The 12,521-nt window shown below is 70.6% G+C and overlaps 1 protein-coding gene across 1 annotated transcript; it reads right to left on the bottom strand.

Annotated features, from left to right (window-relative positions):
• Positions 1-1,328: 1,328 nt before the first annotated feature.
• On the bottom strand, positions 1,329-3,161 carry SMUG1 (single-strand-selective monofunctional uracil-DNA glycosylase 1). The gene is made up of 2 exons (XM_068921394.1): positions 2,690-3,161; positions 1,329-2,579 (listed from the first exon to the last, which is right to left on the bottom strand). Exons 1-2 carry the CDS (start codon positions 2,939-2,941, stop codon positions 2,052-2,054), a joined length of 780 nt encoding a protein of 259 aa, XP_068777495.1. The 5' UTR covers positions 2,942-3,161; the 3' UTR covers positions 1,329-2,051.
• Between the last annotated feature and the right edge of the window lie 9,360 nt (positions 3,162-12,521).

Genomic DNA, 12,521 nt, shown 5'->3' with positions numbered 1-12,521 from the left:
GGCACCGGTGACGGCGCGGCGGCCCGCGTGACGCAGCGTGTCCCGCGGCTGCGGCCGCCTGGGAGGCGCTGGCGTGACCGGGAGGTGACCTTGTCCCCGTCCCCGTCGGCCGCCGCCACCTGCGGGGACACCGCTGCCTGCAGGTGGGCGCGCGGTGCCGCACGGCGTCACACGGCGGGAGGGGGACACAGCGCCATGTCTGCGGGGCGCCCGCGTGGCACCGCACAGCACCCACGCGGCAGCTACGTGACACCAAACAGCACCCACGCGGCAGCTACATGGCACCAAACAGCACCCACACGGCAGCACCCACATAGTATCTACATGGCACTGCATGGCACCCACACGGCATCTGCGTGACACCACATGGCACCCACACAGCAGCTAGGTGACACCAAACAGCACCCACATGGCAGCTACATGGCACCACATGGCACCCATGTGGCAGCTACGTGACACCAAACAGCACCCATGCAGCAGCTACATGGCACCAAACAGCACCCACACCGTATCTACGTGGCACCACACAGCACCCACATGACATCTACGTGGCACCAAACAGCACCCACACCGTATCTACATGGCATCAGACAGCACCCACATGGCATCTATGTGGCACCAAACAGCACCCATGCAGCAGCTACATGACACCCACACAGCAGCTAGGTGACACCAAACAGCACCCACATGGCAGCTACATGGCACCACATGGCACCCATGTGGCAGCTACGCGACACCAAACAGCACCCATGCAGCAGCTACATGGCACCACATGACATTACATGACACCAAACAGCACCCACACCGTATCTACGTGGCACCACACAGCACCCACATGACATCTACGTGACACCAAACAGCACCCACACCGTATCTACATGGCACCAGACCGCACCCACATGGCAGCTACGTGGCACCCCAGGGCACCCACATGGCATCTATATGGCAATGAGCAGCACCCACATGGCACCCACAGGGACAGTATCTACGTGGCACCTACAGGATACTAAACAGCACCCGCACAGCATCTACGTGGCACCCAGCAGCACCCACGCAGCATCTACAGCACCCACAAGGCATCTACAAGGCGATGAGCAGCACCCACATGGTATCTACGTGGCGATGAGCAGCACCCACGCGGCACCCACCCGGCACGCACGCATCAGCCAACGGCACCATGCAGCACCACGGCACCCGCACGGGCACGGGACGGTGCACGGCACCCCCGCGGTCCCCGTACGGAAACGGACGGCATCACCCGTGCAGCACCCACACGCGTCTGCCCACGGCACCCGCACGGGTGGACAACGGAGAGGCCGCAGCCCCGCTCTGGAGGATGCGTTTATTGCCCACGGGGGGGAAACTGAGGCACGGGGCACTCGCCGTGGGGATACGGGACACACAAAACCTTTAATGCTGTAGTCGGACCCTGTTGGCCCACGTCCCCCAGGTGGGGCGGGGGGAAACAGATCCGTGCCTCAGTTTCCCCTGTTGAGAGTGAGGTCACGGGGCTTTTGCGTTAAAAAGCACGAAAAAAATCCCCCAAACGGGGAGATCTTCAAGGAAATAAAAGGCTAAAAATCCCCCAAAGCTCAGTGGAGGCTGAGCCCTGGGATCCCGGCTCCCCTCGCAAGGGGAAACTGAGGCACAGATGGGTGGGGGGAGCTGTCAGCTGTGGGGGACATGGGACTCCCTATCGGATGCCTCACCCTGCCCCCGGGGCAAATCCCAGCCGGTTTAGTGTCAAACTGGTTAAACTGGGGAGACTGGAAGCTGCTCGCTGGGTCCCAGGGCAGGATTAACCCCCTTGGATTGGGGGCAGCCCTATGGCAAGGGGAAACTGAGGCACAGACCCATCCCCTGGCCCTGTAAAACAGCACCTCAACCCAGGTCTCAGCTGGGAACACTGAGGCACGGACCCGTCCCTTGTGCCCAACAAACGGGACCCCAACCTTGCCCTCAACAGGGGAAACCGAGGCAGGGATCTGCACCCAAGGGACCCCCCCCGCCCCGCCCCAGCTCCCCAACTGGGGGGCTCCCGGCCGACGAGCTCACTCCTCCAAGAGGGCCAAGACACCCAGCTCGCCCAGGCGGGCCTTGGCCAGCTCGTCCCAGCCCTTGTTCGCCCGGGCGTTGCGGGGCGAGGGGTGCAGGAGCCCCTCGACGCGGACGGCGAGGCCGGCGGCCGCCAGCGCCCGGCGGGCCCGCTGCTCGGCGAAGCGCCCCACGCCCACCACCAGCCCCACGCCGAGCAGCGCCACGGCCCGCGCCAGCGCCTCGTCGCAGACGCCCAGCAGCCGGGCGCGCTGGGCGGGCGGCAGGTCGGCCGGCGTCAGGTTGCGCCCGCTGCGGGCCACGAAGAGCAGCGGGCAGTGGTTGTGCACGAAGCAGTGGCGGAAAAAACGCTGCGGGTCGGGGCAGAGGGCGCGCACCAGGCCCCAGAAGCGGGCGCCGCTCACCTCCGCCTGCCGACACTCCAGCCCCAACACCGGGCGTTTGGGATGCTCCGACGACGGTTTCCCAACCCGCCCGGCTACCTGTAGCCACTCCCGGACGTGCCACGCATCTCCGAAGGGTACCTGGAAAACGAAGGGAAGGGGCGCGGCGAAAGGCATCAGACAAGCAGCGGGCGCTCGGGCTCCCGCCGTGCCTCGGTTTCCCCCGCCGGTGCCGCCCCGCGCGCCCCTACCCCGGTCTGCGCCATGCCGAAGGGGCCGGGGTTCATGCCGAGGAAGAGGACGCGCTTGGCCGCCCGGCAGTAGCGGCGCACGAAGTCCTGGTGGGGCTCCCAGGCGTACTCCAGCGGGTTGTAGACGTGGCTCACGGGCTCCTCGAAGGGCAGCGCCTTGAGCAGGGCGCTCTGCTCCAGCTCCAGCGCCAGGAAGCGGCTCGCCAGCCCCTCGGCCTCGGGGGCCGCCGCGGGCCCCGGGCCCTCCGCCATGCTGCCATCGCCCGCCGGGCACGGGGCGCCCGCTGCCGGCCGACCCGGCTCCGCGTCGCCTGCGCGCGGGGCAAGGCGGTTCGGGGAGGGCGGCGTTTGCCCCTTAACTCTGCCCGTCTCCCCGTAGCTCTGCCCGCCGCCCCCTTAGCTCTGCCCATCTCCCTGTAGATCGGCCCGTCTGTCTCCCCGTAGCTCTGCCCGCCGCCCCCTTAGCTCTGCCCATCTCCCTGTAGATCTGCCCGTCTCCCCGTAGCTCTGCCCGCCCGTCTCCCCGTAGCTCTGCCCGTCCGTCTCCCCGTAGCTCTGCCCGCCCGTCTCCCCTTAGCTCTGCCCACCACCCCCTTAGCTCTGCCCGCCGCCCCCTTAGCTCTGCCCGTCCGTCTCCCCTTAGCTCTGCCCGCCCGTCTCCCCTTAGCTCTGCCCGTCCGTCTCCCCGTAGCTCTGCCCACCGCCCCCTTAGCTCTCCCGTCTCCCCGTAGCTCTGCCCATCCGTCTCCCCGTAGCTCTGCCCATCTCCCCATAGCTCTGCCCATCCGTCTCCCCATAGCTCTGCCCGTCCGTCTCCCCGTAGCTCTGCCCGTCCGTCTCCCCGTAGCTCTGCCCGTCCGTCTCCCCTTAGCTCTGCCCGTCCGTCTCCCCGTAGCTCTGCCCACCGCCCCCTTAGCTCTCCCGTCTCCCCGTAGCTCTGCCCATCCGTCTCCCCGTAGCTCTGCCCATCCGTCTCCCCGTAGCTCTGCCCATCTCCCCATAGCTCTGCCCATCCGTCTCCCCATAGCTCTGCCCATCCGTCTCCCCATAGCTCTGCCCGTCCGTCTCCCCGTAGCTCTGCCCACCGCCCCCTTAGCTCTCCTGTCTCCCCTTAGCTCTGCCCGTCCGTCTCCCCGTAGCTCTGCCCATCTCCCCTTAGCTCTGCCCGTCCGTCTCCCCGTAGCTCTGCCCGCCGCCCCCTTAGCCACCCCCTTAGCTCTGCCCCCCACATTCGGGGCCAGGATCCCAACCCTCTGGGCTCTGCTCACCATCCCCCAAAGCCTCTCCGCCCGAGGCTGCTCAGCCCCTGGACCCCCAAACACAACCCCTCCACGGCAGGAGCACACAGCCCCTGCCAGTTCTGCAACCCCCCCTGCAAGACAAGCGAGGACCTGGTGTGGATCCTGCCCCAGCCCGGGCAGGGGGGGCTGAACCCAGCCCCCCGGCACCTCTGTTTGCCCCGGCCCAGCCCCACATTTGCCCCAGACCAGAGGGAGGTTTCTGGCTAAAGGAGCAGCGTGTCCCCGTGCCACTGCACCCCAAATGGCCGCGGATACAGCCCCAGTCCCCCCCCAGGGACCCCCGAAACCCTTTTCTCTCCCACAGCCCCCGCTGAACCCCAGGGCCCCCTCACTGCACCCATCCCCCAATCTGCCCCTCAAGAGCCCCCCCCACCCCAGATCTGCCTCCCAAGGGCCCCCTAAGACCTGCCTCCCTCGAGCTCCCCCACTGCCCCCTTCCTCCAGATCTGTCCCCCAAGGGCCCCCCCAGGCCTGGCCCCCTCCACCCCCCCACTGCTCCCCTTCCCCCAGATCTGACCCCCAAGGAGCCCCCCTTGGCCTGCCCCCCCCACTGCTCCCCTTCCCAGATCTGACCCCCAAGGAGCCCCCCTAGGCCTGCCCCCCCCACCGCTCCCCTTCCCAGATCTGACCCCCAAGGAGCCCCACTAGGCCTGCCCCCCCACCGCTCCCCTTCCCAGATCTGACCCCCAAGGAGCCCCCCTAGGCCTGCCCCCCCCACCGCTCCCCTTCCCAGATCTGACCCCCAAGGAGCCCCCCTAGGCCTGCCCCCCCACCGCTCCCCTTCCCAGATCTGACCCCCAAGGAGCCCCACTAGGCCTGCCCCCCCACTGCTCCCCTTCCCAGATCTGACCCCCAAGGAGCCCCCCTAGGCCTGCCCCCCCACTGCTCCCCTTCCCAGATCTGACCCCCAAGGAGCCCCACTAGGCCTGCCCCCCCCACTGCTCCCCTTCCCAGATCTGACCCCCAAGGAGCCCCCCTAGGCCTGCCCCCCCACTGCTCCCCTTCCCAGATCTGACCCCCAAGGAGCCCCACTAGGCCTGCCCCCCCCACTGCTCCCCTTCCCAGATCTGACCCCCAAGAAGCCCCCTGAGACCTGCCCCCCGGGGTCCCCCCAGTGCCCCCCCCGCTTGCCCCCCAACAGCCCCCTCCCCAGTCCTGCCCCCTAAGGCCCCCCCCACACCTGCCCCCCGGGGCCCTCACAGCCTCCCTCTCCCCGCACCTGCCCCCTAGAGGCCCCTCCCCATCGCCCCTCTCCCCAAACCCGCCCCCAAGCGTCCCCCACTACCCCCCTACACACACCGACCCCCCCCGCCCCGAACACCTCCGGGGCCCCCCCGAGGACCCCCGGCCCGGCCCTACCTGTGCGCCGCGCCGGGCCCCGCCGCGCGCAAAGCCCGCCGGGACTTGGAGTCTTCCCGGCCCCGCCGCGCGCAAAGCCCGCCGGGACTTGGAGTTCTTCCGGCCCGGCCGCGCGCAAAGCCCGCCGGGACTTGGAGTCCTCCGGCCCCGCCGCGCGCAAAGCCCGCCGGGACTTGGAGTTCTTCCGGCCCCGCCGCGCGCAAAGCCCGCCGGGACTTGGAGTTCTTCTGCCCCGGCACAGCCCGCGCGGACTACAAGTCCCGGAGGGCTTTGCGCGCGGGGGGGGCGGGAGGGGTTGGACCGGGGTGGGGGGGGTGCGCGTGGGCCGTGGCACGGGGGCGCGCACAGCCGCGGGCACACGCGGGCTCTTTGCACACGCGTGTCGCCGCGCGTGGGCCCCTCTCTGGCCGCCAGAGCCCTTTGTCTGCTCCGCCTTTTGGGGGGGGGGGAATCCCACCGCACCCGGTGCATCATGGGACGGCGCCACGGAGTTTCCCATCATGCATTGCCCGCGGTACCCACGCGGGGCAGGGACACGCGTGGACAGGGGTGGCACAGGCGTGTGCCCACAGGGCCCCCGTGGCGGGCCGGGTCCTGGAGAGCCTGCGCCGTCCCTCCGCGGGTGTCCCCAAGGTGGGGACACAGGGGAGATGGGGGGGACATGGAGGGACACGAGGGGACATGGGGAGGACACAGGAGGACTTGGGGGGACATGAGGGGGCATGAAGGGACACGGGGGGACACAAGGGGACACGGGGGGACACAAGAGGACTTGAGGAATGTGGGGGGACGTGAGGGGACATGGAGGGACACGAGGGGACATGGAAGGACATTAGGGGATGCAGGGGGACACGAGGGGACACGGGGGACATGAGGAGACATGAGGGGACACGAGGGGACGTGGAGGGATACAGGAGAACTTGGGGGACCATGGGGGGATATGAGGGGACATGAAGGGACACGAGGGGACACGGGGGGACACAAGAGGGTTTGGGGAACATGGGGGGACACGAGGGGACACGAGGGGACACGAGGGGACGTGGGGAAGGGGATGCAGAGGGACACGGGGGGACACGGGGGGACACGGCGGACTCAAGAGAGGACTCGGGGGAACACGGGGGGACAGGAGGGGACATGAGGGGACACGGGGGGACACGGGGGGACACGGCGGACTCAAGAGAGGACTCGGGGGAACACGGGGGGACAGGAGGGGACATGAAGGGACACGGGGGGACACGGGGGGACGGGCGAGGGGACGCAAGGGCGGGGGGCGCCGTGGGGGGGGGCAGGAGGCGACACGGGGACACGCGGCCAGGTGCCGCCGGCGGGCGGGGCGGGGCCTCCTCGTGGCCACGCCCACGCCTGGACTGGCCCCGCCCCTCGCCCGGGGTGGCCCCGCCCCTCGCCCTGCCGGGGGCGGTGCCGCCCGCGCTGCGGCGGCGCAAGGGCGACCCCTGGCGGGCGAGAGCGGGGCAGGGCCGGGGAGGGGGGGACACTGGGACACCGGGGTCTTGGGGGGGGGGGGCACTGGGACATCGGGGTCCGGGGGAGACACTGGGACACCGGGGTCTTGGGGGACACTGGGGTCTCGGGGGGGGACACTGGGACACTGGGGTCTGGGGGGGACACTGGGGTCTCGGGGGGGGACACTGGGACATCGGGGTCCGGGGGGGACACTGGGACACCGGGGTCTTGGGGGGGGGCACTGGGACACCGGGGTCCGGGGGGGGGGCACTGGGACATCGGGGTCCGGGGGGACACTGGGGTCTCGGGGGGGGGGGACACTGGGACACCGGGGTCCGGGGGGACACTGGGGTCTCGGGGGGGGACACTGGGACACCGGGGTCTTGGGGGGGGGCACTGGGACATCGGGGTCCGGGGGACACTGGGGTCTCGGGGGGGGACACTGGGACACTGGGGTCTGGGGGGGACACTGGGGTCTCGGGGGGGGGCACTGGGACATCGGGGTCCGAGGGGGACACTGGGACACCGGGGTCTTGGGGGGGGACACTGGGACATCGGGGTCCGGGGGACACTGGGGTCTCGGGGGGGGGGGACACTGGGACACCGGGGTCCGGGGGGACACTGGGGTCTCGGGGGGGGACACTGGGACACCGGGGTCTTGGGGGGGGGCACTGGGACATCGGGGTCCGGGGGACACTGGGGTCTCGGAGGGGGGCACTGGGACATCGGGGTCTTGGGGGGGACACTGGGGTCTTGGGGGGGGGGCACTGGGACATCGGGGTCTTGGGGGGGACACTGGGACACCGGGGTCTTGGGGGGGGGCACTGGGACATCGGGGTCCGGGGGACACTGGGACACCGGGGTCTTGGGGGGGGGGCACTGGGACATCGGGGTCCGGGGGGACACTGGGGTCTCGGGGGGGGGGACACTGGGACACCGGGGTCCGGGGGGACACTGGGGTCTCGGGGGGGGACACTGGGACACCGGGGTCTTGGGGGGGGGCACTGGGACATCGGGGTCCGGGGGGACACTGGGACACTGGGGTCTTGGGGGGGGACACTGGGACATCGGGGTCCGGGGGACACTGGGGTCTCGGGGGGGGCACTGGGACATCGGGGTCTTGGGGGGGACACTGGGGTCTCGGGGGGGGACACTGGGACATCGGGGTCTTGGGGGGGACACTGGGACATCGGGGTCCGGGGGACACTGGGACATCGGGGTCTTGGGGGGGACACTGGGACATCGGGGTCCGGGGGACACTGGGACACCGGGGTCTTGGGGGGGGGCACTGGGACATCGGGGTCCGGGGGGGGACACTGGGACATCGGGGTCCGGGGGGGGGCACTGGGACATCGGGGTCTGGGGGGGACACTGGGACACTGGGGTCTTGGGGGGGGCACTGGGACATCGGGGTCTTGGGGGGACACTGGGGTCTCGGGGGGGGGACACTGGGACACCGGGGTCTTGGGGGGGGCACTGGGACACCGGGGTCTTGGGGGGGACACTGGGACATCGGGGTCCGGGGGGGGGCACTGGGACATCGGGGTCTGGGGGGGACACTGGGACACTGGGGTCTTGGGGGGGGCACTGGGACATCGGGGTCTTGGGGGGACACTGGGGTCTCGGGGGGGGGACACTGGGACACCGGGGTCTTGGGGGGGGCACTGGGACATCGGGGTCCGGGGGGGGACACTGGGACACTGGGGTCTGGGGGGGGACACTGGGGTCTTGTGGGGGGACACTGGGACACCGGGGTCTTGGGGGGGGGCACTGGGACATCGGAGTCCGGGGGGACACAGGGGTCTCGGGGGGGGTACACTGGGACACCGGGGTCCGGGGGGACACTGGGACACTGGGGTCTGGGGGGGGGCACTGAGACACCAGGGTCCGGGGGGGGGGACACTGGGTCACCGGGGTCTTGGGGGGGGACACTGGGACATCGGGGTCTTGGGGGGGGCACTGGGACACTGGGGTCTGGGGGGGGGACACTGGGACATCGGGGTCTTGGGGGGGACACTGGGACATCGGGGTCCGGGGGAACACAGGGGTCTCGGGGGGGGTACACTGGGACACTGGGGTCTTGGGGGGGACACTGGGACATCGGGGTCTCTGGGGAGGGGGACACTGGGACACCGGGATCTCGGGGGGGGACACTGGGACATCGGAGTCCGGGGGGGACACTGGGGTCTCGCGGGGGGGGGACACAGGGACACCGGGGTCCGGGGGGGGGCACTGGGACACTGGGGCTCCCACCCGGGTGCTGGGGGGGGAGGGCTCAGGGGTAGCCGCTGAGCTACCTTGTCCTTGTGCCCCCATGTCCCCGTGTCCCCGCGTCCCCTTGTCCCTGTGTCCCCCTGTCCCTGTGTCCCCTGTCCTTGTCCCCCTGTCCCTGTGCCCCCCTGTCCCCTTGTCCCTGTGTCCCCTTGTCCCTGTGTCCCCCTGTCCTTGTCCCCCTGTCCCTGTGCCCCCCTGTCCCCTTGTCCCTGTGTCCCCTTGTCCCTGTGTCCCCTGTCCCTGTCCCCCTGTCCCTGTGCCCCCCTGTCCCCTTGTCCCTGTGTCCCCTGTCCCTGTCCCCCTGTCCCTGTGCCCCCCTGTCCCCTTGTCCCTGTGTCCCCTTGTCCCTGTGTCCCCCTGTCCCTGTGCCCCCCTGTCCCCTTGTCCCTGTGTCCCCTTGTCCCTGTGTCCCCTGTCCTTGTCCCCCTGTCCCTGTGCCCCCCTGTCCCCTTGTCCCTGTGTCCCCTTGTCCCTGTGTCCCCCTGTCCTTGTCCCCCTGTCCCTGTGCCCCCCTGTCCCCTTGTCCCTGTGTCCCCTTGTCCCTGTGTCCCCTGTCCCTGTCCCCCTGTCCCTGTGCCCCCCTGTCCCCTTGTCCCTGTGTCCCCTGTCCCTGTCCCCCTGTCCCTGTGCCCCCCTGTCCCCTTGTCCCTGTGTCCCCTTGTCCCTGTGTCCCCTGTCCCTGTCCCCCTGTCCCTGTGCCCCCCTGTCCCTGTCCCCCTGTCCCTGTGCCCCCCTGTCCCCTTGTCCCTGTGTCCCCTTGTCCCTGTGTCCCCTGTCCCTGTCCCCCTGTCCCTGTGCCCCCCTGTCCCCTTGTCCCTGTGTCCCCTTGTCCCTGTGTCCCCTGTCCTTGTCCCCCTGTCCCTGTGCCCCCCTGTCCCCTTGTCCCTGTGTCCCCTTGTCCCTGTGTCCCCTGTCCTTGTCCCCCTGTCCCTGTGCCCCCCTGTCCCCTTGTCCCTGTGTCCCCTTGTCCCTGTGTCCCCTGTCCTTGTCCCCCTGTCCCCTTGTCCCTGTGTCCCCTTGTCCCTGTGCCCCCTGTCCCTGTCCCCCTGTCCCTGTGCCCCCCTGTCCCCTTGTCCCTGTGTCCCCTTGTCCCTGTGTCCCCTGTCCTTGTCCCCCTGTCCCTGTGCCCCCCTGTCCCCTTGTCCCTGTGTCCCCCTGCCCCCCATACCCATTTCCCTGTATCTCCATTTCCCTGTGTCCCCTGTCCCTGTGTCCCTGTGCCCCCATGTCCCTATGTCCCCCTGTCCCCCGTCCCTGAGTCCCTGTATCCCCCCGTCCCCATGTCCCCGGGTCCCCTTGTCTCTGTGTTCTCATTTTCTTGTATCCCCGTGTCCCCGTGTCCCTGTAGCCCCATGTCCTCCTGTCCCTCTGTCCTCCTGTCCCTGTATCCCCCGTCCCCTTGTCCCCCTTCTCCCTGTGTCCCCCTTGTCCCCATATCCCTGTGTTGCCACATCCCCATGCCCCCTTCTCCCCATGTCCCCATGTCCCCATGTCCCCCCGTCCCCCATCCCCCTGTCCCCATGTCCCCATGTCCCCCCGTCCCCCCGTGTTCCCCCTTCCCCGTGTCCCCATATCCCCCCGTCCCCCTGTCCCCCGTCCCCCTGTCCCCATGTCCCTATGTCCCCCCATCCCCGTGTCCCCCCGTCCCCCATCCCCCTGTCCCCATGTCCCCATGTCCCCCCGTCCCCGTGTTCCCCCTTCCCCGTGTCCCCATGTCCCCCCGTCCCCCTGTCCCCCGTCCCCCTGTCCCCATGTCCCTATGTCCCCCCATCCCCGTGTCCCCCCGTCCCCATGTCCCCGTGTCCCCCCATGTCCCCCCGTCCCCCCGTGTCCCCCCGTGTCCCCCCGTCCCCCCGTGTTCCCCCTTCCCCGTGTCCCCATATCCCCCCGTCCCCCTGTCCCCCGTCCCCCTGTCCCCATGTCCCTATGTCCCCCCATCCCCATGTCCCCCCGTCCCCCTGTCCCTGTGTCCCCCCGTGTCCCCCGTCCCCATGTCCCCGTTGCCGTGGCTGCCCGCTGTGACGGGGCCGTTCCGGGTTCTGTGGACACCGTGGGACCATGAAGGGGGCTGGTCTGCCGTGGGGCCCGCCGTGGGGCCCGCCGTGGGGTCTGCCGTGGGGCCTGCTGTGGGGCCCGCCATGGGGTCTGCCATGGGGTCTGCCGTGGGGCCTGGCGCAGGGCCTGGCGCGGCTCTGCCTGCGGGTGCTCAGGTGTGGGGCCTGCCGTGGGGCTGGGTCTGGTTCGAGGCCTGCCATGGGGCTGGGTGTGCTGTGGGGCTGGGTCAGCCATGGGGCTGGACCTGCCGTTGGGCTGGGTGTGCTGTGGGGCTGGGTGTGCCGTGGGGCTGGGTCTGGCTCGGGGCCTGCTGTGGGGCTGGGTGTGCTCTGGGGCTGGGTGTGCCGTGGGGCTGGGTCTGGCTCGGGGCCTGCCGTGGGGCTGGGTGTGCTGTGGGGCTGGGTGTGCCGTGGGGCTGGGTCTGGTTCGGGGCCTGCCGTGGGGCTGGGTGTGCCGTGGGGCTGGGTGTGCCGTGGGGCTGGGTCTGGTTCGGGGCCTGCCGTGGGGCTGGGTGTGCCGTGGGGCTGGGTGTGCCGTGGGGCTGGGTCTGGCTCGGGGCCTGCCGTGGGGCTGGGTGTGCTGTGGGGCTGGGTCAGCCGTGGGGCTGGGTCTGGTTCGGGGCCTGCCGTGGGGCTGGGTGTGCTGTGGGGCTGGGTCAGCCATGGGGCTGGGTCTGGCTCGGGGCCTGCCGTGGGGCTGGGTGTGCCGTGGGGCTGGGTGTGCCGTGGGGCTGGGTCTGGTTCGGGGCCTGCCGTGGGGCTGGGTGTGCCGTGGGGCTGGGTGTGCCGTGGGGCTGGGTCTGGTTCGAGGCCTGCCATGGGGCTGGGTGTGCTGTGGGGCTGTGTGTGCTGTGGGGCTGGGTCTGGTTCGGGGCCTGCCGTGGGGCTGGGTGTGCCGTGGGGCTGTGTGTGCTGTGGGGCTGGGTCTGGCTCGGGGCCTGCCGTGGGGCTGGGTGTGGGGCTGGGGCTGGTTCGGGGCCTGCCGTGGGGCTGGGTGTGCTGTGGGGCTGGACCCGCCGTGGGGCTGTGTGTGCTGTGGGGCTGGGTCTGGCTCGGGGCCTGCCGTGGGGCTGGGTGTGCCGTGGGGCTGTGTGTGCTGTGGGGCTGGGTCTGGCTCGGGGCCTGCCGTGGGGCTGGGTGTGCTGTGGGGCTGGGTCAGTCGTGGGGCTGGGTCTGGTTCGAGGCCTGCCATGGGGCTGGGTGTGCTGTGGGGCTGGGTCAGCCATGGGGCTGGGTCTGGCTCGGGGCCTGCAGTGGGGCTGGGTGTGCCGTGGGGCTGGGGCTGGCTCGGGGCCTGCCGTGGGGCTGGGTGTGCTGTGGGGCTGGGGCTGGCTCGGGGCCTGCCGTGGGGCTGGGTGTGCTGTGGGGCTGGGTGTGCCG

Source organism: Struthio camelus, chromosome 28 (assembly GCF_040807025.1).
Source record: "Struthio camelus isolate bStrCam1 chromosome 28, bStrCam1.hap1, whole genome shotgun sequence".
Lineage (NCBI taxonomy): Eukaryota > Metazoa > Chordata > Aves > Struthioniformes > Struthionidae > Struthio > Struthio camelus.
Note: the sequence above shows the minus strand (reverse complement) of the source record. Positions and strands in the feature narration are given on the sequence as shown.